Source organism: Dreissena polymorpha, chromosome 4 (assembly GCF_020536995.1).
Source record: "Dreissena polymorpha isolate Duluth1 chromosome 4, UMN_Dpol_1.0, whole genome shotgun sequence".
NCBI lineage: Eukaryota > Metazoa > Mollusca > Bivalvia > Myida > Dreissenidae > Dreissena > Dreissena polymorpha.
Window position 1 is genome coordinate 49,923,280 of NC_068358.1, and position 27,857 is coordinate 49,951,136.

Sequence of the window (27,857 nt, forward strand, 5' to 3'; positions counted from 1 at the left end):
TTTAAAATAATTTTGTGAATAATACCTACGTGTCCCAATTTGTTTTACTGTTGTTTGTTAAGGTATTCACAAAACTGTTCAGTTTTATGTTGTCGACAACAGTATATGAGACCGGCTCTGAGAAAAGGGTGTTTGTTGCGGGTGTATAAACTGTCGTCCCAGATAAGCCTATGCAGTTTTCTCTGACTGATCAGGGTTGACACATTCCTCCTAAACTGGACTTTGTCTGGAAGAGTCTTCCATTAAACAAAAAATACCATAAAAGGGCAATGTGTCTCCCTGATTAGCCTGTGCGTACTGAACAGGCTTATCTTGGACAACACTTTACAAACACGCATTAAACCCCTTTTTCTTAGAGCGCATCTCATATCTATTTTTATTAGTCATACTGACCTCCAAGTGTAATATTGTTGTAGGAGAGTGACCTGTGTGACTTGCTAGTGAAGGAGCTGGTTGCTATAGTTACCTCCCGTGTGAACCAGCTGGGCAGCGAGAATCTGCGCTCATGTGCCTGTCAGTCACTGCTGCTCTTGGAGGAGACATCTCCTGTACGTGAGATTGGGGTTGTATAGGAACCCAGTCTTATTTATTTTGTGAAGACAATAGAAAAGTTTGACAAAAGCTCTCAATCCTTTGTTTAAGCAATTTAAATGAAAAATTTGACCTACATTTTTTTAGGATAATTTGTTTCATGAAATCCATATTTTTTATCATTCAGATAAAATTAATTGTTTCAAGCTCATTTGACAACAAAATGCTTAAGTTGAGCTATTTTGTTAGTCTGGCGCTGTCTGTCTTGTGTCATTATGTTAAAGCTAGTTTCACACTAGAAGCCACATTAAAAAAATTAACATGAAGAATTTTTGCATAAAAAACTAGGTCTCTTTATCAAAAAGATTGAATAAAAGCATGGTATTTTTAAGTTTAAGTATTAATTCATAGATAGTGATGTCTACTATGAATGTCAATCATGTCACCCTGTTACCATGACATGTTTAATTAAATAATTTTTATCTATTTACATAATTTAGCTACACATTTCCTGTTCAAACATTCATATTTTAACATACACATGTACTAAAAATTGATATTTTTTTCTCTATTTAATGACCAGGGTGTGGTGCTTGGTTACTATGAGGAGCTGGTGCAGTGCTGCAGACAGGAGCGATCTCACATGTTCCAGGACTATTGTCTCCTCACTTCCAGACTCATGGAATCTTTTGTAAAGTAGGTATTACTTAGGTCCTTTGCCTGAAAAAGTCCTTAAACCTTTACTGACCTTAATCCATTTATGCCTAGCGTCTAGAAAAAAGGCCTTGGCAAACAGCGTAACCCAGATGAGACTCTGCATGATGCGGCGTCTCATCTTGGTCTGCACTGTTTGCTTAAAGGAATTTCTGTAAGAAATATTCTAAATATAGAAATAAATATACTATACATCCCTAATTTTGGAAATAAATTGATCCAATTTAGAAGGATGGGAGAGTCCATTAGGCATAAATGGGTTAAGGTCTGGTTATCTTTTGGGCCACATCACAAAAAAATTGGTCTTATGCCATATGCGGCCAGCTGTGCATCCCTACAGTCTCGTCAGGATCTATGCAGTCTGCTGTTAAGTCACGCAAGATTTTGTGATCTCAATCGAGCACAGGGCAGCTCCTGACCAGACCATGCAGATGTATACAAATAATAAGGAAAGGTAAACCGGTAAATCATTAATTCAAATATATGCAAAATTCCAATTTAAATGTTCATTTTTATAGAAAATATATTCTGCATAAACACAGAAGTAAGTAATTACATAATGTTATGTAACAGTTACTGTTCTGAATTAGTCTATGTTTTGATAATTTGAAAACAACTGTCAATTTACAAGTTAATGGTTTTGATAATTAGCATTCAGGTAGGTATGGATGTGTTTTGCTTGAAAATCGTCTGTCAGTTTGCACCCCACCAAGATGCCTTTCTGAGTCCATGCATCAATGAGAGTTAGAATTACATGCAATCAACTACACAGAAATAGTCCCTTTATTGATTCCTATGACAAAAGCATCTGCATTTTGCAGTCGGCATGTTAAAAAGCCAAAGGAGTTCCAATGAGACCAATACCTTCAAATTATAACAATTATCAGCAGTCACTAAGTGATTATAATCATCAACTAAGTTGACAAACTCTTTCATTAATTGTATGTGTTATTGGAGACTAATGATACATTGTCCATGTAGAAATTATGTTATGACCTTTCTGCGAGTAACTTTTAGTTTAGGTGCAATGTGTAATTTGTGAAAGAGAAAACTGCACATCTTTCTAGCTTTGGTTATCTAATGGTGGTCTTTTATGCTATGAACAAATTTAAAGATATCTTATTTTTATGCACTACCAAGTTTTTAATTGTCAAACAATTAGCCGACGCTTTCCATTATTTCTCTATGGATGATGTGACGTTGTCCATGTATAGTTCTCTTGATATTTTGCAAATCAAACATTTTGTTTCCTGTCTGGTGAATTTTAAAATATGGAGAGACATATTTAGAATTTATTTAATGTATGTGTTTTTTTTAATGGTTCAATTTGTAGTTTAATTACATGCAACTGTGGAATATAAGTTTACCTTCCATATTGTGGATGGCAAACAGTTTATTACATTGACGTCTTGAGATTGGTTTGTCTATTAATCAAATTAATGTCAAATGAGAATATTTGAATCTATGGGTTCATAAATTGAATATTTGCATATATTCAAATGAGGAAAATCACATATTTAATTATGATTTCAGGATTAATGCCCATCCCCTATGATAATATAATGAAATTGAAATGTATATTTCCTTGCAGAATAACTAAGGAGAATCCAATGTCACCAGTTGTTAGAAGCAAGGTGAGATGAAAACCTAATAGTTGAATGTATGATCTTCTTGACTTTCATGACATATCTCTTTCAGTGCTGGAACCGAATTTTGAAGGCCTTTGCAAACAGTTTGGATCCAGAACGTGGCGCCTCATCCGGATCCAAACTGTTTGCTATTCTTATAGTATTCTGCAAAAAAAATAGAAGAAAATGCTAATTTAAGAAATTCAGCAGACGACATTTTAGCAGACGACAAATTTCCCAGCATGCAAAAAAGGGATATACATGTAATTGTAGAGATGCTTCTTTTCAAAATGTCTTCTGTTGCACATATCATGTTCTGTATTTAATGTGGACTCATTCATTGTTCAATAAAATCAATTGCATCAATTATCATTCACAGTGGCATTCATTCACTTATACATTCTTAATACTGGAAACATAATTAGTTTGGGCTCTTCACAAGTTTTTGTAAAGAATTCACTTATTCATTAAGACTGGGCTGAGTTGCTCAATTTGGGTAAGGTCCATTAACCTTTGAATCAAGTTATTTATGTAAGTTAATTGTTAACCTTTTAATACCCTGGTACATGTTTTTCTTGTAAAAAATGTATACTCAAATAATTTTCGTATAATAGATCATCATGTTGTTCCTTAAATTAATAACACAATCACCTGAAGTTTACAGAGACAATTAACTTCAATAGCCAATTTAAGTTTCAAGCAACTGTGCCTGGATGTAATAAGTTTTGATGCTTGCAGGGTAAAGTTCAGAGGCAGTTTAGTGCGGATGTTACTGACATGAGGCAGACCGTATCCTACCTTGTGGAGAACGTGCCCATGTTTACCCGCTCAGCAACCTTCAGGGTCATCCATACACTCTCCAATCTTATCAAGACCTCAACGGATCTCTCCCCAATTGTAGGCTGGTCTATTGCTCTTAATTATGTATCAGATTATGAAAATATATGTTTCATAACGCACCACAAAGATTCTGAACAATAGATAATTCATTGAAAACACGTTCATCTTCTGTTTTGAAAAAGTAGTGAGGTGCTTGTATTTTCTACTTAAAAACAAAACAAGTAAAAGCAAAAAGAAATAATATTTGGCAGTATCTTGGCAGTGACTTTGAATCCAATATTGATAGATGGATGGTGCTTTTTATGCCCTCTGCATTTATTGATACAGAGACTCATTTGTGATTAGCCTTTCTATTTCAAGGCTTAAATGACATGTTTTGTTCAAGTAGAGGGCATTTGATTCATGTCTCCCAAAAGGCATTACATGATTGATTTATAAGTCATTATGAGATTATATACTGTAAAACCATTAAATTCCGTGTGGTACGAAGTTTCGTGGATTTTGTTGGTCCGCTGAACTATGAATTCAAGTACCAACAATTATGTATACATTTTTAGTCCTAAAATTGGTCATTTCTGAATGTCATTTCCGACATTTTTTGTTGTTGTCGGTTATTCGAGATATTTGTTGTTTTTGTACTAGTTACTTCACTTCAGTTACTTCACATTACACAATATCTTGACTAATTAAAATATTTCGGAATTGAAAATGTTAGTGCCATAACGGTTTTCACACATGTATTTTGGGGACCTTATTACTCAATTGTTGCTAGAGGACTGATTGCTCTGAGAATTGCAAATATTGTCAAAACAACATTGATGGCAATTAGCGAGCGGGGACTCACAAGTGCGCTGCTTTGTCGTTCTTATCGACAATTATCGGCAACACTTTCATGCTTCAGTGCAAATTAACCTCAAGTCTTGCTGTCAACACAGATTTGCTGATTATGCTTTGTTATTACTCTGTTTGTTATAATAAAAGTTTAATTTTTATGACGGTAAGTGTTCCCCGAAAATTTGAAATCCACGAAATTACGTATCAACGAATTAGTTGTTTTTATTTGAAATCCACGAAATTACGTGTCAACAAATTAGTTGCTTTTTTATTAAACCACAAAATTTCATACCAACGAGTTTCTATACGTTTAAAGTAAAGCTTTTCCTAAAGCTAAAATAAATTAATGCTTGTCCATGTGGCTTTCTATTTGTTTGTTGTTTGATGTTTAATATTGAAAAATCTTTTTGTATCCTTATTATGCAATAATATTATAAAATTGCAGTGTTAAAAAAATAAATGTATGCTGTATGATTAATTTAGCCGAAAATGCCATGTGTTTCTGAAACCTGGGCAAAAACTGAAATAGCATTCCAAAGTCTTGGGCTAAGCTGCGGCACTTTGAACAGTTGAAATTACAGCTTATATCATCGTTGAGTGTTCAAAATTGAATTAAATGGTAATGCAAAAGAAATGTCATTTACCTGACAGTTCATACACTGATGAAATTAAATATTGTTGAGTTCTTTAATGAAAATATGTATTGAAACCCAGATAAAGGTTTTTGACTTTGCTGAGAGTGTTTTGTTTGAAATAATCTAGTCACTGAAGTATTGTTTCAGATCTTCAAGTCGCTGATGTTGCACGAGATGTCCACCATGAGCTGTATTGTCTTCCACACGGCTCTATACCTGCAGGTGGGGTCAGCAAACCCAGACTGGTCCACTGCCCCCAAAACTTTGCTCAGGAGAAACTGCAAAAAGAGTCAACCCAAATCATCCTGTGCTGTTGGAACAGGCTAATCAGGATTGACACTTTCTGCCTTAATTGTTTTTTTGCTAAAGAAAGACTTCTTTAAATGAAAAATGCAATGAAAGCAGAAAGTGTTGTCCCTGATTAGCCTTTGCAGAATGCACAGATTAATCTGTGATGACACTTCACTTGCATTTAACCCTATTTTCCCAGTGAGAGGATTAAATATTCCCTCTTTAGTGGTCATGTTGGAGTTTCATTTCATTTATTCACTTAGGCATCAATCTCAGAAAGTCCTGGGGGCTGTTTCTGGTACAATGCGTTACTTTATGGACGAAATTGTATGTACATATAAAGTTATGTACGCTTTTCTGAATGCGTAAGTGCGTTTCTATAAACCGAACGTAGCTTAAAACTTAGTTGCTATGTTTGAATAATCTCTAAACAGAAGTCTGGTGATTGCGCGGACCTTATAGAGAACATTTGAAGAAATTCATAAAGTAGATTTAATTTGCTTTCTCTAACAAACTTTCGGAAGACTAAATATTTATACATTTTTTCCTCAAGAAGTACCTTATAAAGAGCAAAGTTGTTTCCCTTGTTTGCAAAATCGCGATGAAAAAAGGGGTCAACTGTAAAAAAAGTTCAATCTCTTGATTCTTTTAAAATTAAGTGTGGCCATTCTTTGTTGTGCTGGATATGCTCTTTGTTAAAACAGAAGAGAAGATTCTTACTGAAACAAATCTTTTACGAAGGTTAGTCAGATATATTTCAAACTGGAATTGCTGGAGCAAACTGGAAAAAAAACGGAAAGATAATACTGAGAAGACAGGCATGTGTATTGTAGCTTACACATCTGAATTTACAGAAACATAATCAAGGAGTTTCCTGACAGGAATTCAATTTACTGGAAGGGTATCTTTGATTATGTTTAGTGCGTCACTGAATTACAAATGGAATGTCCTATAATGAGAAGAACATCAGCAATGGCCTCTGTAAAGAAGGTAGTATTTTTTTAAATTTAAATTTCTGATCAATGATAATGTACAGTAGTGCAGTATGGTTTTAGAAGAATTAACAAACTCTGTAGCTTGTATTCACTGGTCGCACTTCTAGATAATTTTATAACAATCAACATCATGTTTTAACCATGTTTATATTTATACTTGTGTGCAAAATATTTAAAAAACAACAACAGATTTTTACTCATAAATTCATTTAAAATGAGAATCTTTTTTCTGTGATAAATTAACATTAACCATGAATGCTTCTATTAATTTGAGACAATAGGCATTTGCAATTATCATAAAGTATGCTTCTTCACATATATAATTATATTATATTTTTTGCTCAATATTTAAAAAAAAATGCATGGATTGGTAAAATATATGTCGGGGTATGTACCAGTTGTGATTAGTTCTAAATACAAAATTTGAGAAATTGGATCCATCCTGGGTCATTGGTATGGGGTAATTGATTTGACAAGCGGGCACTTGTGTAAACCTGAATCACTTTACATGCTTTATCAACACAATGACTGAAATATTTGTGAAAAAGTTCAGTCACTCATAATATACTTTAACATAATGCCATTCACTAATGGAAACTAATGCATCAATTTAAATTCATGGAAAAGTTTTACACATCTGGCTTAATGTACATATGAACAAAACACAGGGAGAAAGCAAACCATTTTTAAATGTTCCTATTTTTATGAAGTTAAATTTTACTGGTTAAATCATGTCAGGATGACACAATTTATTCTTGCAAGTTCCTAATAATTATGCTATTAAAAATATGTGTCCATATACTTGATACTAAATTTCTATTACATTTAAAAAAAAAATCAGTAAAAATTGTGCTATTCAAATGTTTTTTCATGTGTTTGGGAAAGATACATAATTATGAGAATATGTTAAATCTGTTGTTTTTTTCAGTTCAAATCTTTAAAAAAAAAAAATCAATTGATTTTTGAACACTTACACTGATACCATACATGTCCGCAAAAAGCTTTATTTAGTGCAAAACAAACAACTTCTTTTGAATTTATATTGTGTTATAAGTTATGTTTTTGACAAATAACTTAATGTGAATATTATGCATAACTATGGTGTTAAAAGTGAAGAAACAAAAATGGTATTTAAATTATTTGATTGCAATGGTAGTAAATGCTCTACACAACACAAACATTGTCTATTTTATGTTTCTTATTCATTTGTACAAGTTAATGGATTTAAAAAATAACATTAAAAAAATACATTTACTTATAATAACAAAGACAGTATACCTTATTCTAATATTTCCCAACAAAAAATGGTATAAAATAACTGAATGTAATTTTTTTTAGAAAATTCGCAGCATTGCTTTACACAATATAATATAAAATAAAGTGGGTTTTGCAATGTTTACAGCATTATTATAGAACTTTAAATGGTATAAATGGACATTACAGTATGTACAAAAACACAGTATAGAGTTTAAAGAAATGTGTTCAAAGATATTGGAAAAAAAAATTGATTGTTGATAGTTTTCTGTGAATCTGTGTGACCACCTATAAAAAAAAGGTTCTAAATAACTTCTTATGACACTTTGATTTTAGAGCCAAATGTTAAGGTTTTAGCACATTGCCTACAGCGGACGGGCGGACGTTGGACAACTAGCTGGCTATGACAATAGCTCGGGTTTTCTCTCTCCGAAAACAGCCTCGCTAAAAATACAACTTTGCGCATCTTACAACTGTAACTTACCAAAAAATTATCTCATTGGTTTAAAAGTCATAGTGTTTTGACAGTTTTTGTATAAAATGAAATATTTGGTACATTTCAATACATGTTTTCAGTAAATTTACTTCATAAGTGAAAACTTTTCAAACCTACTTTAAAATTAGCGATTATTACTATTCAGATAACTTAAGTTATAGTTGTTACAATAACCATTGCGCAAAGTGAGCCAAGTGTGTGAGCCTTGACCTTTACTTCCAGTTAATAATTGCAGCGCTTAAACAACTGAAGCTTGATTGGTCATTGTTGGCCCCGTACTACTTAAAAGTACCTGGGGTACTCTTAAGTACACTTCAATGTACCCTGGGTACAGAGTTTAATTCCTGCCTAAAATCTGATGTCATCAAACGCACTTCCGAATACGAAACAAAATCCTCTTTGAACAAAACCTCACTCAATATGCTTTTTTGAGTACGAGTTTCGATAATATCATCGCGGAGGCCACTTCACAGAATGTAAACAGAAACATTATTAATTTGAACATAGAGCCAACAACAGCAGATTTAGCCTAAGTATTCCTGGGTATGTTTAAGTATATTTTCTGTACCCAGGTTATATTGTAGCATACATAAGAGTACCCAGGGAACTTTCAAGTAGTACCAGAGCTGACAAAGACCAATCTAACTCAACTGAGCTAACATGTCGACAGGTTGTATCTCACAGTCTCTACAGTATATTTTATTTTACGCAGTTTTGACAAAATGATATATGCATGATATTATTTCCAAAGAAATGGATTTTGATGCAGAACTCCTGGTTAAACTGTAAATGTGCCAAATTCAACAATAAAGTGACAACCGTATACACATTTATAAGAAGCGCTGTTGACATATCAATTAAAATTGTATACAGTAATCTACGTATTTGTAAATAGTTGCATTTATATTATACTGCTGTGTCAATGAATGACAATTATACAGTAATCTGTGCTAAAATTAATTGAATTAATATTAGCACTGACTACTGTATAATTGTCATTCATCGTACAATCGTACACAATAGATCCTGCATAATCAACGCAGGATTTCCGTTACAGTATCTTCCCATACCCTACCAAGATCTTAATATAGATAAAGGTTTAAATTAACTAAAATGATGTTGCGCTTGTAGATTTCGTAGTCTACGTTCGGTTCTCCAAAATATTGGTGCATACACCGCCATATTTACGCTAAATTACTGAGTTACGTGAGCCTTTGAGCACACGTAACTTTAAGTGCAAAAAGGCAGTAAACATAACTTTACGAAGTTTATAGAAACGCTACTAACTGAACGTTTCGCACTTACGCATGATTTTTGAATGTACGTAGTTTTAAGAAATGGTCCCCTGGACAATTTATACTTCTAATGAATAGAATGGTTATGGTTTACTTAAATGAATACATTTAAAAATTCACCAACATATGACACTGTTTTATCATTGTCTACTAATTTTTCATAATGCTTATTTCTACATATTAATATTTGTAAAATAATGGTGTTCCCAAACACTTACTCTAAACATTTTTAGAAATATTGTTTGTAAAAAAGTTCTGCAAGTTGGCATAGGTATAATATTTTTATCAAGCCTTAATGCTATGGTGAAGTTTGTTGGGACACTGTCATTTCTCTGTCACTGTTTAAGGCAAAGGAGGGTATCCCATATTATTATTTTATTTTTTTTTAGCTCATCACCTTGGCGTTGGCGTCGGCATCGGCGTCCGGTTAAGTTTTGCGTTTAGGTACACTTTTCTCATAAAGTATCAATGCTATTGCTTTCATACTTGCAACACTTACTATCGTAAGGGGACTGTGCAGGCAAAGTTCTGTAACTCTGACTGGCATTTTGACAGAATTATGTGCCCTTTTTATACTTAGAAAATTGAAAATTTGGTTAAGTTTTGTGTTTAGGTCCACTTTTTCCTAAAGTATCAAAGCCATTGCTTTCATACTTGCAACACTTACTAACTATCGTAAGGGGACTGTGCAGGCAAAGTTATGTAACTCTGACTGGCATTTTGATGGAATTATGGGCCCTTTATACTTGAAAATTTGGTTAAGTTTTGTGTTTTGGTCCACTTTACCCCTAAAGTATCATAGATATTGCTTTCATACACTCGCAAACTATCATAAGGGGACAGTAAAGGACAAGTTGCATAGCTCTGGTTGTCATTTTTACCGAATTATGGCCCTTTTTTGACTTAGTAACTTTGAATATATGGTTACATTTTGTGTTTAGATTCACTTTACTTCTAAAGTATCAAGGCTATTGCTTTTAAACTTTAAAATACTTTCATGCTATCATGAGGTTACTGTACCTGGCAAGTTGAATTTTACCTTGACCTTTGAATGACCTTGACTCTCAATGTCAAATTATAAAATTTTGCTAAAATTGCCATAACTTCTTTATTTATGATTTGATTCGATTGATACTTTGACAAAACAACTCTTACCTGACATACCACAATTGACTCTGTCCAAACCATCCCCCATGCCCCCCGAATCCCCTCCCCCCTGAATCCCCCCCCCCCATTCTTTTTTTTATATTAAAGATAATCTTATAAATGACCACCACCCCCTCACACTATACCCACCCCCACCCCAAAAAAATAATTGTTATGCCCCCGGTAGGGTGGCATATAGCAGTTGAACTGTCCGTCAGTATGTCAGTGAGTCTGTCTGTCAGTCCGAAAGAAACTTTAACTTTGGCCATAACTTTTTCACTTTTTAAGATAGCAACTTGATATTTGGCATGCATGTGTATCTCATGGAGCTGCACAGTTTGAGGGGTGAAAGGGCACGGTGAAGGTCATCCTTCAAGGTCAAATGTCAAATTTATGGTGTCTGTCCGTCCTAAAACTTTAACATTGTTCATAACTTTTTCAATATTGAAGATAGCAGCTTGATATTTGGCATGCATGTGTATCTCATGGAGCTGAACATTTTAAGTGGTGAAAAGTGAAGGTGAAGGTCATCCTTCAAGGTCAAATGTCAAATATATGGCGTCTGTCTGTCCAAAAACTTTAACATTGGCCATAACTTTTTAAATATTGAAGATAGCAACTTGATATTTGGCATGCATGTGTATCTCATTAAGCTGTACATTTTGAGTGGTGGAAGTTCAAGGTCAAGGTCATCCTTCAAGGTCATCCTTCAAGGTAAAAAAAAATAATCAAAGCAGCGTTCTCATGAAGCTGCACATTTTGAGTGGTGGAAGTTCAAGGTCATCCTTCAAGGTCAAAGGTAAAAAAAAACTAATAAAAAATTTCAAAGCTGAATTATCATGAAGCATCGCATTTTGAGTGGTGGAAATTCAAGGTCAAGGTCATCCTTCAAGGTAAAAAAATAATAAATCAAAGCGGCGTTCTCATGAAGCTGCACATTTTGAGTGGTGGAAGTTCAAGGTCACCATTCAAGGTCAAAGGTAAAAAAAAACAAATAAAAAATTTCAAAGCTGAATTATCATGAAGCATCGCATTTTGAGTGGTGGAAGTTCAAGGTCAAGGTCATTCTTCAAGGTCAAGGTCATCCTTCAAGGTCAAAAAAATTAATTCAAAGCAGCGTTATCATGAAGCTGCACATTTTGAGTGGTGTAGGATCAAGGTCAAGGTCATCCTTCAAGGTCAAGGTCATCCTTCAAGGTAAAAAAATGAAACTTTCAAAGCGGCGTTATCATGAATCTGCACATTTTGAGTGGTGGAAGTTCAAGGTCATCCTTCAAGGTCAAGGTCATCCTTCAAGGTCAAAGGTCAAAAAAATAATATTTCAAAGTGGCCTTCTCATAAAGCTGCACATTTTGAGTGGTGGAAAATCAAGGTCAAGGTCATCCTTCAAGGTCAAAGGCAAACAAATTAATAAAATAATAATTTCAAAGCGGCGCAATAGGGGTCATTGTGTTTCTAACAAACACATCTCTTGTTTTTTTCAAACAGGGTTAAAAAACACAAATATTTATTTTTATTATTTTATTTTTGAAATACCGTCCAATTATCCAAACCAAGAATCCCCCCCCCCAAATTTATTTTTATTGTTTTTGGTCTTATTTTTGCCTTTTTTGGAAGATAATGTAATAAATGACCACACCCCCACACTATACACCCCTCTCCACTTCACCCCTCCATCCTTTGTGATTGAAATTGAGATAGGTCCCTACACCTTTAAAAAAAAAAATAGATGAGCGGTCTGCACCCGCAAGGCGGTGCTCTTGTTTTATAAATGCTATAATATAAACAAGGAATGCAACTTCATTTGCTGAAAAACTACACCATATTTACTGTAAACCATGTAACTCGAACAATTTTTAACGAATCAACTACACCCTGGTTGTTTATATTATAGCATATATAAAAATAAAATAAAAAAATAATACGGGATTCCCTCCTGTGGTTCAAGGTATTCAGTTGAACATCACACATGTCAGTGTGAGTACACTTGCTTATGTTCATAACTAGACCTGCAATTTATATAGAATTATGCCTCTTTTAGCACTTAGTACTACAGATATTCACTTGCAACTTCACATGTGTCCTTGGGTATATCTAATTCTCTATCTAAGGCACATAACTCTGACTTTTCATTTAGCAGAATTATGCCCCTTCAAGTTAAGGTTGCTTAGTTACTACTACAAATATTCCATTAAAATTTCCACATGTCTCTGGGATTACAATTTAACAGTATTAAAAAAGACACTTTGCTATTTCTTGCATTTTATTAGACCTTTGCCCCTATTTGTTCTTGTTTTGTACTTGAGGCTTAGATTTGCATGCAAGTAACCATCTGTGTTACTGTTATAGCTTATTCAGCTGGAAATTGCCGCCTGTCTCTAGTCTTTAGAGTCTTGATAGAGATTGGCCAATCCCTATAACAGCTGGATCATTATGTTAGATAGAAGGCAAAACATTATTTTCGGAGATAAGTTAAGGGCACTGTCTAGCTTGTATTTCAGTTGACCTTTTACTATTTTTAGTTTAATTTATTGTTCTGCAATATTGCTATAATCATTTGAGCAACGCTCATGTAAAGCCAGGGTTGATGCATGACAGTAATAAAAGTGTCCTCCTTGATTAGCCTGTCCAGTCCGCACATGCTGATCAGAGATAACACTCCGCTTTTATGGAAGTTTTGCGTTAAAGGATGTCTCTTCAAAATGCAACTTCAGTCTTGTTGGAAAGTTTTTTCCCTGCTTATCCTGTGTGTATCGCACATGTATGCACAGGCTAATCTGGGATGATACTTTAGGTACAGGCTTATCTGGGATGATACTTTAGGTACAGGCTAATCTGGGATGATACTTTAGGTACTGGCATTAAGTCCTGTTTTCCCAGAGTGCTGCTAAACATGTTTTATGCCTCACAGCGAGTGTTTAAAGGCACTCTTCTGACTGTGCAAGAGGAGAGCAACCTAGTGCAGCGCCTGTGTCTCATGACGAACCACCCATGTCTCAACCAGCTTCATCGGCAACTGACAACGCAGTGGGCACTTGGTTACAAACAGGTCAGCTTTCCTCAATAGTTACCTGTCACTTGCTTGCCACTAAGTGGGAACTATGTTAGCTAGAAAGTACTTACCCTTATGAACCATCTTGTCTTATCAATAATGAGCTCACCTGAGCACATGAACATGGTGAGTTTTTGTGATCACTTTTTGTCCTTTATCATGTGTCGTCTACATTTAACTTGTTAGTTAACACTCTAGCGGCCACATTTGGTTTCCAATCTTTATGAAAAGTGTTCAAAATATTGGTTCCAATGATATCTTGGCTGAGTTTGAAACTGAATTACATAAGATCAAAATGAAGGTCACATAGTTAATAAAAAAAGAAAGCTTGTTAATACTTTGTAAGTCACATTTATAGCCATATCTTCATGAAACTGTGTTCAAATGATATCTCAGCTGAGTCCAAATATGGTTTCGCTCTGTTGCAAAACATGACCCCAGGGGGCAGGGCAGTTTTCCTAATATCATATGGTTATAGTAAAACCTTGTTAACACTCTAGAAGTCTTATGTTTAGTCCAATGTTCATGAAACAAAGACAAATAATTTTTATGCCCCCCAAAGGAGGGCATATAGTGATCAGAATGTCCATCTGTCTGTCTGCTCGTCTGTCCATCACACTTTGCGTTTAGGTTTCGAAAAATGCTCATCACTTCTATGTCGCTTCTGATAGCAACTATATATTTGGCATGCAGGTGTATCTCATGGAGCTGCACATTTTGAGTGGTGAAAAGGCAAGGTCAAGGTTATCCTTCAAGGTCAAAGGTCAAAAAAACAAATCCAAGGGAAGTAATAAGCTTTAAAGGGAGATAATTATCTGTACCTGCCAAATGATACCTGACAAACACATCTCTTGTTTCTAATGATATCTCAGCTGAGTTCAAAAGAAGTTCAAGTCTGTTGAAAAACATGGCTGCCAGAGGGTCAGACAGATTCCTTTTATGGCTACAGTCAAAACTTGTTAACACTCTAGAAGTCCAATTTATGGTCCAACCTTCATGAAACTTGGTCAGAAGATTTTTAGCTCACCTGATTGCTCAGGTGAGCTTTTCTGACCGGTCTTAGTCAGTCGCATGTCTGTCAGTCCGACCGGCCGTCCGTCCGTAAACATTTGCTCGTAAACACTCTAGAGGCCACATTTCTTGTCCTATCTCCATGAAACTTGGTCAGAAGCTTTGCCCCAATAAAATCTCGGCTGAGTTCGAAACTGGAGTGTGCCGGGTCAAAAATTACGTCACAAGGTAAAAAAAAGAAAAACCTTGTAAACACTGTAGATGTCACATTTTATGTTTAATCTTCATGTAACTTTGTCAAAATGTTTGTCTTAATGATATCTTGATTTAGTACAAAAGTGGTTCCTGTGTGTTGAAAAACATGGCCGCCAGTGGGCGGGGCAGTTTTCCTTATTTGGCTATAGAGAAACCTTGTAAATACTCTAGAAGTCACAATTTTTGCCCAATCATCATGAAAGCTGGTCAAATTATTGGTTTTATTGATTTCTTGCACGAGTTCGAAAATGGTCCAGATTGGTAAAAAAAACATGGCCACCAGGGGGCGGGGCACTTTTCTCTATAGGTATATAGTGAAAACATGGGAACACTCTAGAAGTCACATTTTTGGTCCAATGTTCATGAAATTTGGTCAGAACATGTGTTTTTTAGATATGACAGTTGAGTTCGAAAATGATTCCGATCAGTAAAAAAGCCGCTGGGGGGAGGGTCATTTTCATTACATTTATATAGTAATAACAGCTTTTGAACACTATAGTTTATCATGTCAAGGGAAGTAACTGCAAATGAAAAATTATGTTGAATTGACAGAGTTGTCTCCCTTTTTAAAATATTTGTTTTAAGCACAAGAAGATTAAGTGGAATTAATTATAAATGATAGTTTTACATTCTGGTAGATAGCAAACTTTTGAATATGTTTTTTATTGTTTGATGATTCTGTACAATATGGCATTCTTTTGACAGTTAAAGCGAGACTATACGATTTTTATATGTTTTAAATTATAATATATTTAAAAAATAATATTTTTCTATCATGGTTTGTTGTCGAATAACCCACAGTAAGGACTATAGATGCGTAGGAATTAAATCGCACGAGTGATTTGATAACACGCTTCTATACAACTTACTGTGGGTTATTCGAAAACAAAACATCATAGAAAAATATTATTTCAATTCTAACACGATTCTGATTGATTTGGTTCAAGCTTTAGGACGTGAACTATATTTTTCAATATTCCGCCCTTCTTAGTACAAAGTTCACTATTTAGTGACGTCATTGAATTGTACAAACATATGACGTCGTTTTCATTCATAAATATTTTGCAAATGACGTCACTTTCATTGAAAACAACAATCGTAGAAACTTAATGACGTCACGTTTATTGATGCTACTGAAAAGCTGACATGCTATAAATGTTTTCTGAATTACGCTTCCTAACCAATAACATTCTTTGTAAGTGTGATTATGCCACTTATCACCAAATATACAATTTGTTGTTTCATTACATTTATATACATGCTACATTTATTACATATCTTTTAGGGCGGGTTTTAGCACGTGCATTTTTCTGCAATATTTTTTTTCTTTATTCGGAACTTTTTTCGAAACATTAAGCTCCGCCCATAGGTTATTGCAGAATAACCCACACTTAATTTCCTTCTTTGTCTATAGAAAACAAGTTGCGTGCCGTGTTAGAATGATAAATACATCTTACAATAACACAAAATAGGCAAGATATTGAAGAATTTCATAAAATGCAGAAAAGACAAATTAGCACCCCAAGCTGATGGTGACGAAGATATTTCGTACATATTTTCCTACAATAACCGAAGAATTCGTCTTTTTATTAGGATCGGAGTTAGTGTTCGTGTGTCGAATGACTAGACATCGCTGCAGGAATTTAAAAACAACCATTAAACTAAATTAAGATTCACATCGTACATGCATGATATACATTCTGGCGAATTCGACTGTACAGACATTTTCGATTTCAGAATTAAATATCTTGCTTATTTCGCATTTTTGGACACATGTTCTTCTTAAGTTTTATTTTAAATTATATTGAAATGTATGACCTTGTTAACACTCTAGAGGTCACATTTATTTTCCGATCATCATGAAACTTGGTCTAAAGATTTGTCCCAATGATATCTTGGATGAGTTCGTAAATGGTTTTTGCTGCCTTAAAGACATGGCCACAAGGGGCGGGGAATTTTTCCTTATATGGCTATATATGGCTTTAGTAAAACCTTGTTAACACTCTAGAGGCCACATTTATTGTCCAATCTTCATGAAATTTAGTCAGAAGATTGGTCTCAATGATATCTTGGATGAGTTCAAAAATAATTATGTTTGCATGAAAAACATGGCTGCCAATGGGGCAGGGCATTTTTCCTTATACGGCTATAGTAAAATCTTGTTAACACTCTAGTTTTATCTAATTCAGTTGCCCAATCTTTATGAAATTTGGTCAGAACATTTGTGTCCTGTGTAGTAAAGTTTGGTTTTATTATGTCAGTATTATGTACCATTAACTGTTTTATTTAATTTTTCATAACACAGAATTTTCATAATTAACAACTGTTTTAGTCATTATTACTTATGGTAAGCCTATCAACTAAGAGAAAGCTGAAATGAAGACAACATGTACACAATTTTGCAGAATCTATCTCCATTGTTAAACCTGCTGAGTCATATTTCCCAATCTATTTTTAGTTCTGCTCTAGAATTTGTTAGGACCCAGATATTGATCATTGCAGTGTGTAACTTTTTACTACTCAGCTTACTGACCCTCTCACTGTGTTGTATGCCAGATGTTAATATCAGTGGTCAGTAATAAAAGCTGGTTGAAATGTTTGATATATTTTTAGCTCACCTGATTGCTCAGGTGAGCTTTTGTGACCGGTCTTTGTCTGTCGTATGTCCGTCTGTCCGTTAACATTTGCTCGTAAACACTCTAGAGGCCACATTTCTTGTCCCATCTTCATGAAACTTGGTCAGAAGCTTTGTCCCAATGAAATCTCGGCCGAGTTCAAAACTGGGATGTGCCGGGTTAAAAACTAGGTCACTAGGTAAAAAAAAAGAAAAACCTTGTAAGCACTGTAGAAGTCACATTTCATGCCCAATCTTCATGTAACTTTGTCAAAATGTTTGTCTTAATGATATCTTGGTTGAGTTTAAAAGTGGTTCCAATCCGTTGAAAACCATGGCCACCAGTGGGCGGGGCAGTTTTCCTTATTTGGCTATAGAGAAACCTTGTAAACACTCTAGAACATTGGTTCAATTGATGTCTCGGACGAGTTCCAAAATGGTCGAGATCGGTGAAAAAACCTTGCCGCCAGTGGGCGGGGAATTTTCTCTATATGTATATAATGGCAAGTTTTCCCTATTTGGCTATAGAGAAACCTTGTAAACACTCTAGAAGTCACAATTTTTGCCCAATCATCATGAAAGTTGGTCTAAACATTGGTATCTTGGACGAGTTATAAAATGGTTGGGATTGGTGAAAAAACATGGCTGCCAGTGGGCGGGGCATTTTTCTCTATATGTATATAGTGAAAACATGTGAACGGTCAAAGGTCAAGGTCATGATGACCCGAAATAGTAAAATGGTTTCCAGATGATAACTCAAGAACGCTTATGCCTAAGATCATGAAACTTCATAGCTACATTGATCATGACTCGCAGATTACCCCTATTGATTTTCAGGTCACTAGGTCAAAGGTCAAGGTCATGATGACCCGAAATAGTAAAATGGTTTCCGGATGATAACTCAAGAACGCTTAGGCCTAGGATCATGAAACTTAATAGGTACAATGATCATGACTCGCAGATGACCCCTATTGATTTTCAGGTCACTTTGTCAAAGGTCAAGGTCACGGTGACCTGAAATAGTAAAATGGTTTCTGGATGATAACTCTAGAACGCTTATGCCTAGGTTCATGAAACTTCATATGTATATTGATCATGACTCACAGATGACCCCTATTGATTATCAGGTCACTAGGTCAAAGGTCAAGGTCACAGTGCCAAATGACGTATTCACACAATGGCTGTCAAGGTCACATTGACTCAACTTTCTGGATGATAACTCAAGAATGCTTACGCCTAGGATCATGAAACTTCATAGATATATTGATCATGACTCGCAGATGAAATAATGATGAAACTTGACCAGGATGTTTTTCTGGACAATATCTAGGTCAAATTTAACATTTGGTGATGATTGAATGAACCGACTCCTCTCAGGTGAGCAAACTAGGGTCATCTTGGCCCTCTTGTTTATAAGAATATATCTGGGCCTAGTTTTAAAATGGTTCAGTTCTGTTAAAAAACATGGCCACCAGGGGATGGGGAAGTTCTCCTTATATGGCTTTTGTAAAATCTTGTTTACACTATAGAAGTGACAATTACAGAAAATTTGAGGATTCAACACTCTTAAAAAAATTAAGTGCTTAACCTATTATAATTAGCAGTTAACTACAAAAGCTGGAACTATTTAAGAATACTTTAAAAGTGTCATAGTGCATGAATAAAGTATTCTTTAAAAAATAAAGATCATATATGGCTGCTTATGTTTGTAATGCAAGCAGCTATTTTATTTTTGTGATATTGAACTATTATTTATAACACATTTATTTTTCATTCTTCTCTATATAGCCTACAGATAAGACATTAACAAGTTAAAATATTGAAGCATTATTTTATTTTTGATATATTTTTTTAAGTGTCAGGTTAACCTTTACTAGAAAGTATCAGAGAATAACACATAACTTATGCCCAAGCAAAACTTACCGTAATTACTTAATGTTTTCGAACACTTCAAAATATTATTTTTTTCATATCCGAAAATGGGTGGAACAAAAAATTAGAGTGTCTGAAAACATAGAGTAATTACGGTATAACAAATAAAATGGAACGGACAAGTAGTCAGATTATTGTAGATATGACTTATCTTTTAGTTTCTAGAACAAGGAAAAGTTATATATAGTGATGAAAAAGTTATGCAGTCATTTAACTAATGTTTAATCTGCAGGTTTCAGGTGATTGAGTAATTTAAAGCATTTCTTAAAAAAAAAACATTAAAAGAAAACCTACTTTTGTCTGTACCTTTGCCTTATTTATGATAATTTACTTTAAAAATACATGTGCCTAAAGTGGCCTTCCAGATTAGCCTGTGAAGTCTGCACAGGCTAATCAGGGATAACACTTTCTGCATGAACTGGATTGTTGCTATATAGAGACCTCCTTTAAACAAAAGTTGCAATGAACGCGGAAAGTGTCGTCCTTTGGGCTCAGGCTTGTCTGAGATGACACATAATGCACATGTATTTAACCCTGTTTGTAGTTTGAAGATGAACAGATGGACACACGTGAGAGCCTGATTTGTCAGTACCGACTGCAGTTCTATCCCAGTGTGTTTGATTCTGTAGACTGCCAGCTGGCCAAGCTCTACATGACCTCACTGTGTGTGGACACCTCCTCAGACAACGATGGTAACTTTGCCCAAGTTTCCCTTAGTCATTCCTTTGTCATTCCTTATTCCTTTTTTTGGCGTTTCTTGGTCATTCCTTTTTTTAACCAGGTTTTCCGAAGGAAAAAACTGGTTATTAGATTGGCGAATGCGGGCGGGCTGGCTGGCTGGCTGGCGGGCTGGCTGGCGGGCTGGCGGGCTGGCGGAATAAGCTTGTCCGGGCCATAACTATGTCGTTCATTGTCAGATTTTAAAATCATTTGGCACATTTGTTCACCATCATTGGACGGTGTGTCGCGCGAAATAATTACGTCGATATCTCCAAGGTCAAGGTCACACTTTGAGTTCAAAGGTCAAAAATGGCCATAAATGAGCTTGTCCGAGCCATAACTATGTCGTTCATCGTCAGATTTTAAAATCATTTGGCACATTTGTTCACCATCATTGGACGGTGTGTCGCGCAAAATAATTACGTCGATATCTCCAAGGTCAAGGTCACACTTTGAGTTCAAAGGTCAAAAATGGCCATAAATGAGCTTGTCCTGGCCATAACTATGTCATTCATTGTGAGATTTTAAAATCATTTGGCACATTTGTTCACCATCATGGGACGGTGTGTCCCACGAAAGAATCACGTCAATATCTCCAATGTCAAGGTCGCCACGACTAAAAATAGATTTAAAAAAAAAAAAAAAATTACAAAGGGGGTTAATTTTTTTTGGTCATTTCAAAAGTTCAGTTTGAGTTTTCTCCCTTTATCAGATTTTTTTTTCACAATGAAAACCTGGTTTTGTGACAATTTTGTCCCTTGTTTCCTTTGTTGCCATTCTTTATCATTTGTATGTACACTGTAACTCCAATATAGCGCGGTCAATGGGGTCCAAGCTGCGAAACAGCGTTATAACGGATCCGCGTTATAAGTTTTGAGCTCATTTACTGCAGGGCCCTATAAAAAACAGGTATAGAAAAGCCTATAATATAGGTCATGAATTTTGCCATGCTGTGTTGACCAAATACATGCATATAAACCGAATCGTATCGATAACAGTATACATACCGCTTTTCTTACGTGCACATTTATCCGATAATCCAATAAAATTGCAACATCGCTTAAAAAATAATAATCGTTATCATTAATGACGATATATGTTTAAGAAATTCGTAAACACAACCGTACGCATATGTGCCATTTTCATTATGGGGCAGAGCTTTCATTGGACGAGCGACTTTAAATTTAGATTAAATGCAATACGATTCATGAACAAAAAATTGTTTTATTGCGTCATACGCATGCAAAAAACGTGTATCCCGGGGACTTTCTGATACCGCGCGAAAATGAAAGTGACACTCAGTGAAAGTTAACAATTACCGGTACACTGCGTTCGCATGTAAATAAATCGTCTGCATTATTTAATTTCTTATACACGAACTGAAAGATTAAATGACATAATACTAGAATGATAATGAAATGACAGACAAAGTTGTTTTATACAGTGGGCAGTATATTTCACAGCCGCTCATTTAATATAGTCAAACTGCAACCATTTCAAAGTAAGAATGTTTCAATCGTTTTGAATTACTTTAATTGTATAACTATACCGCTTGCACTTAACTTATGAAAATTATCGCACTGAACCGCTCTGATGAGGAATACATGTACCGGTAATAAACACTGACACGCGAGTTTTTCACACCTTTATTGACATTACACAACAGATTAACACCAATTAGCTGTCGGTGTTGTTTAACCTCGAGACTATTATAGTCGGTTCAACGGACGGTTGAATAAAGCAATCAACATGTGATTGCCGCCATCTTTGAATAGTCTCAAAATACATGAAGTTGCATAATACGGATTTTAATCAGAAATCAAATGGAAGGTTGGAGAAAAAATGGGATCCAAGCACCCCCTGCGTTATATTGGATTCAGCGTTATAACGGAGCGCGTTATATTGGAGTTACTTTGTATTTTCTTAGTCATTCCTTTGTCATTCCTGAATCAATCTTTTGTCATTCCTTAGTGGTTTGGAAGTAACTTCTTTGCATAAAGATTTAGTGTCAAGTTATTTTACACATGTAGGGTTGAGTTGCCTGAACAAAAAATTACCATTGTGTGTTTGTATGTTGCAGGTATAGAGACCTCCATCCTACTGGGCAGTCTGGGATGCCTCCACAAGCTAGTGTGGCACACTGGGAGCATGTTGGCGGCCAGGGCTCTCTTCAGGGCTCTCTACTTTATCTACACCAGACATAATAACCCTCACTTCTCACAGGACATTCAGAGGTAAATAGCAACATGTTTTTTGAGGTATGTAGCTATTTTTTTTTTATTGTTTGTTTTTGGTGTTGTTGTTTGTTCATCATTCATGCTTTATTTTCCCATGTCTGTCTTGCTTCCTCTGCATTTACCTTATCAACTGTTTAGAGGCCTTATGTATTTCCCTATCTTCATAACCCTTTGACTGGAAATATACTCTACATGATATCATGAATCATACTGGGTCTCATGGTGTTTAAAACCAGGTCACCAGGTAAACTTAAAGAAAAAGCAAGTTAACACTCGATAAGCCACATTTTTGCCAAACTAACACAAATTTGCTGTAAGTATTTGTGCTAATGATGTCTCGCCGGAGTTCAAAAATAGTTCTTGGCACTGCAAAACATGACGGCCAAGTGACGCGGAAGATTTCTTTAGATTGCTTTTGTGAACAATTGAAAACACTCCCAGTATATCAAGTCGACCACTCACTTTTCAACCAATTTTGATATTGATTGTCGGCGTTCTTGCCTTGAACTGATATTTTTTTTATATCAACTCCTGCTGATGCATGGCGACAAGACTTTATCCCTTTTCCAATAATTGATATGCATCTGTACTTCTTAACAAAGTTCCCTGCAACAACTCTATGAGTATGATGTACTTTCTTTTCTCCTGATGCTTTCTTTGCTCCTTCGACCTCCTTTAGTATCACACTGTAAGCAAGTAGGTTTTTTCTTGCGAACAACTTTTTTCTTGGAGTCAGTCTCAACTTCTCTAGGACCGGAGAGGGACTTATGGTTTGCGCTCTGTGTGTCTGTCAGTCTGTCACACTTTTCTGAATTCTGCAATAACTTAAAGTTCTTCATATTTTTTCATGAAACTTGAAACAAGGACAGATGGCGATATGAAGATTATGCAGGTCATTTCATTTTGTTCCTACCTCAAGAATTCTGGTTGCTATGGCGACAAGAAGACTAGAAATATTGCTGAAAATGGTCGATTTGCGATAGCTTTAAAAGTTCGTCATTTTTTTTCATGGAACTTGAAACATGGATGATGGCAATATGGATATGTCATTTCATTTTGTTCCTACATCAATAATTCTGGTTGCTATGGCAATAAATAAACTACAAATATTGCTGAAAATGGTGGATCATGTGTAGGTAGGGGACTTTTATTGCTTGGCAATAGCCTTGTTACCTCAGACTTAAGAGTTTCAATATTTCTGTAGGATTTGCTTAATGTGCAAGCTTTAACCTTGTGGATGCCTTTTTTCATGTTTGGGAATTGAACAATCAATTTATTCCCACTGCTGGTACCAGGTTCAATGTATTAAACGGAAGGCACCTCCCCATAATGTTGCTCATTGTTTGCAGATTCATTAATGTTTATGGCAGTCTCATGTTTTTCCCGCTTGCGCATGCGGCTTAATTGATTTCTTACTTTATTCTTTCAGTTTCTTTCAACCCGTTTCTGATCACTTAGTGAGGCCGCCGCTACATAATAATGCTTTTGTCGTGCCCTTTTCTTAGCTAGGAATGAATCCCCCTTCTCTTTCTGGCATGCTCTGTATGCCTTCTGGACTTCTGCCCTTGACTGTTTATGCCCCCGGTATGGTGGCATATACCGGTAGCTGTTGAACAGTCTGTCTGTCTGTCCGTCCGTCAGAAAACTTAAACATTTCCCATAACTTTTGCAATATTGAAGATAGCAACTTGATATTTTGCATGCATGTTTATCTCATGGAGCTGCACATTTTGAGTGGTGAAAGGTCAAGGTCATCCTTCAAGGTATAGGATCAAATATATGGCTTCAAAGCAGCGCAATAGTGGGCATTGTGTTTATGACAGACACATTTCTTGTTCATTCTGAAATAGTATCTCGTTTGTATCAATACATACATTACCGACCTGGATATGCCAACTTTTAAGCTCACTTGATTGCTCAAGTGAGCTTTTGTGACCGGTCTTTGTCCGTCATCTGTCCGTCCGTCCGTTCACATTTGTTCGTAAACACTCAAGAGGCCACATTTCTTGTCCGATCTTCATGAAACTTGGTCAGAAGCTTTGTCCCAATGAAATCTCGGTCGAGATCGAAACTGGGTTGTGTCGGGTCAAAAACGAGGTCACTAGGTCAAAAAAAAGAAAAACCTTGTAAACACTGTAAAAGTCACATTTCATGCCCAATCTTTATGTAACTTTGTCAAAATGTTTGTCTTAATGATATCTTGGTTGAGTTCAAAAGTGGTTCCAGTCCGTTGAAAAACATGGCCGCCAGTGGGCGGGGCAGTTTTCCTTATTTGGCTATTGAGAAACCTTGTAAACACTCTACAGGCCACATTTCTTGTCTGATCATCATGAAACTTCGTCGAAAGCTTTGTCCCAATGATTTATTGGTAGAGTTCGAAACTGGGTCATGCTGGGTCAAAAACTAGATCACTAGGTAAAAAAAAGAAAAACCTTATAAACACTAGAAGTCACATTTTATGCCCAATCTTCATGTAACTTTGTCAAAATGTTTGTCTCAATGATATCTTGGTTGATTTCAAAAGTGGTTCCGGTCCGTTGAAAAACATGGCTGCCAGTGGGCGCGGCAGTTTTCCTTATTTGGCTATAGAGAAACCTTGTTAACACTCTAAAGGGCACATTTCTTGTCCAATCTTCATGAAACTTGGTTAGAAGATTTGTCCCAATGATACGTTGTAAACACACTAGAGGCCATAGTTTTGGTCCAATAATGATGATACTTGACCAGGATGTTTTTTCTTGATGATATCTATGCAAAGTTTGAAATTGGGTCATGTGGGGTCAAAATTTTGGTCAGGAGGTTCAAATCCTAAAAAAGCCTTTTAAACACGTATAGAACTAGCATTAATTGCAAATGTTTGCATGCAAAAAAAACATGCAAATAGACAGTACTCATTCAGAATTAATCATATGCTCACACTGCAAAAGTAAACAGAAGAGAACCAATCTAATATGCTCTAGAGTACTGAATTTTCAACTAAGCAATGAACAAGGCCATGTTAAAAAAGGTTAGCGATCTAGGGCCATCTTGGCCTTCTTGTTATATAAATCTGTCCACATAGCCCCTATACAACTAGTTAATTGCTGTCAATATAGTGGCTTCTGAAAATTCAAGATTATAACTTAAGAGCTGTATTCCTAAAAACATGTGTCTTTTGTCTTAACCCTTCCAAAATTGTCTGCTGTAAACTGTTAAAGCATGCTAATGGTTTATATCAATTAAGAAAAGAACCACTTCATAATATCAATGAATAATATTTTCACAAAAATGTCAAGTTCAAATACCAAATTAAAAGATGTTTTTGCATTGATAAAATAGATCAACAAAAGATGTTATGGCCTTGTATTTATGAGATACATCAATATGGCCGAAAATTGGTTACATATGATGATGTAGCAAATGTATTGTCATAAATGTGAGGTTTCAAGTGTATCTTCTTAAATCTATTTACATGATTCTGTTAAACCATAATGTATGTATCATATCGTTTGTATTTTTCTGTACTTATAACGGCAAATAAAGTCATTCTAGTCCAAAAAATACAAACTGTAATTTATGGTTTATATGTATAGGTGCTATCTTTTTAGAGACAAAATGCATTTCTATCAATATACCTGGTTTGATAAATGAGAGATAACGTTTGTATCATCTGAAAATTACAGGACCAATTACTTGTATTTTCTCTTCCTAATAAAGAAACATTTGGTCAACTTTAACTATCCAATTTTGTGATGTGTTACCCAGAAACAATAAACGCCCATAATATGTTGAATATGGCCTTCAATGTAGTAAAATATCTCAGGCAAATGAGCGCATCACGTACGTATCATGATGCTCACGACATGCAATCTTCACCACACAAAAAATTGTTTTACTACCACGGACGATTGAATTCATTTACGAGAACAATATTTCAAAGGTAACGGATTGTAAAACTGGTATCTATACAACTAAAGTTTGACTTTTCTACTGACAGCATCTCATTAAGAAGTTAGTCGGGATCTACTTGAAACTTGAAACTTGCTAATTTGATGAAACGCCTATTTATATAATTATATTCAATGGCGTTGTACAAAACATATATATGTACATAAAATTGATAAAAAAATAAGAGGTATTGATAATATTATGCAGCATTAATTAAAGGATTAATGATCTAAATATGTGTGATATAAATAATAATGCTGTAAGAAACTTAAGCAATAAAACAATACTGGCTACACTATTAAAACACAGTAAAAGTAAAATATGATAATGTAATAAATTGATATAACTAGGGTTAAGACAGTAATTATAATGATATTATTACAAATATTTGGCAACATAAAGACACTGTATTTCATTAACTAAAAGGATACGTAAAAGGATATTTCTGCACTCTGGCTGTCGGATCCCACAGCTTTTAGTCACCTGTCACCCTTAAGGACACTTCTTTTGGGTTTTAACCTTATTTGAACAACTGTTATTTGATCTAGGGACAGTAACGTATGTATATTAATATGGTATTTGATGAGATGGTGTTCGACCATGTATCGCGTCAATAGAGACGACTTGTCATAAAATATCCCATAAAATATCTCAGCATATATTTCCCTTTCTAAAGGAGTAAATAATGACTGTCAAGGGTCTTTTGTAAAGACCACACTGGGCTGCAACCGCAAATGTGAATAATTAGTGATTCTTGGCGAGAATATAAAAAATATGTAAATATACAGGTGTCCAAACATTTAGAGGCAAAAATTTAGATGTTAGAAAATTTAGATACACTCTAAAAATATTGCATTGACACTGCCATATAGTATAAATTACTTTTATATATGTTAACTCTATATTTAACATAACTTCACATGTTTTATGTTTTTTAAAGAAAGTTAAACTCATGCTGTAATGTGATTAACGGGTTCAAAGATAAGCATTTGATTTACAGATACTCTAGTATGAACCTGTTATTAATGAAATAAAATAAAAATCAGCAAAATATGACATTGAATTGTTTGTTTGTTCATCAGTCCTTGTATAAAATATTCAATTGTTTGTTAAACTCACAAAATGCTGTATTATGTTTAGGAGTGTTATATTTTTGAGGTGGAACCATTGATTATTATAGGTATACATGGTTATTTGCCCAATAATGCAAATTATATGGTCCATAGCCCTCAAGTATTTATCGGCCATATTTTTGATACATGTAATATGGTCATAAAAACACATGACCAAAGTGACACCAGATAAGCAAAAACAGGGAAGGAAAACTGTTTAAAAGGCACTGTAAAGTAAAGAGTAATGAATTATGGTCATAAACCAGTATGTCAAAAAGTTTAGAGTTACTAAATACATGTATAATTATTTCTTGTAGAAAAAGTGGCTTACATTATCT

General features: G+C 35.0%; 1 protein-coding gene and 1 long non-coding RNA gene across 7 annotated transcripts in view; both read left to right on the plus strand.

Moving 5' to 3' along the window:
• Positions 1 to 27,857, plus strand: part of LOC127877681 (AP-5 complex subunit beta-1-like) — a 67,290-nt gene that overhangs the window by 11,258 nt on the left and 28,175 nt on the right. For all 6 annotated transcript variants that reach the window (XR_008048523.1, XR_008048524.1, XR_008048525.1 and 3 more), the window contains exons 4-11: positions 417 to 548; positions 1,115 to 1,227; positions 2,837 to 2,879; positions 3,612 to 3,770; positions 5,330 to 5,404; positions 13,571 to 13,708; positions 20,068 to 20,215; positions 22,324 to 22,477. Coding sequence is in view for 2 of the 6 variants with exons in the window: in XM_052423794.1 (XP_052279754.1) it covers positions 417 to 548; positions 1,115 to 1,227; positions 2,837 to 2,879; positions 3,612 to 3,770; positions 5,330 to 5,404; positions 13,571 to 13,708; positions 20,068 to 20,215; positions 22,324 to 22,477 (962 nt within the window). In the remaining 4 variants the exon portion in view is untranslated. The remainder of the gene's footprint in view (positions 1 to 416; positions 549 to 1,114; positions 1,228 to 2,836; positions 2,880 to 3,611; positions 3,771 to 5,329; positions 5,405 to 13,570; positions 13,709 to 20,067; positions 20,216 to 22,323; positions 22,478 to 27,857) is intronic.
• LOC127877690 (uncharacterized) lies at positions 20,298 to 20,931 on the plus strand. The gene is made up of 2 exons (XR_008048527.1): positions 20,298 to 20,519; positions 20,682 to 20,931. It is a non-coding gene; the product is annotated as an uncharacterized LOC127877690 (long non-coding RNA).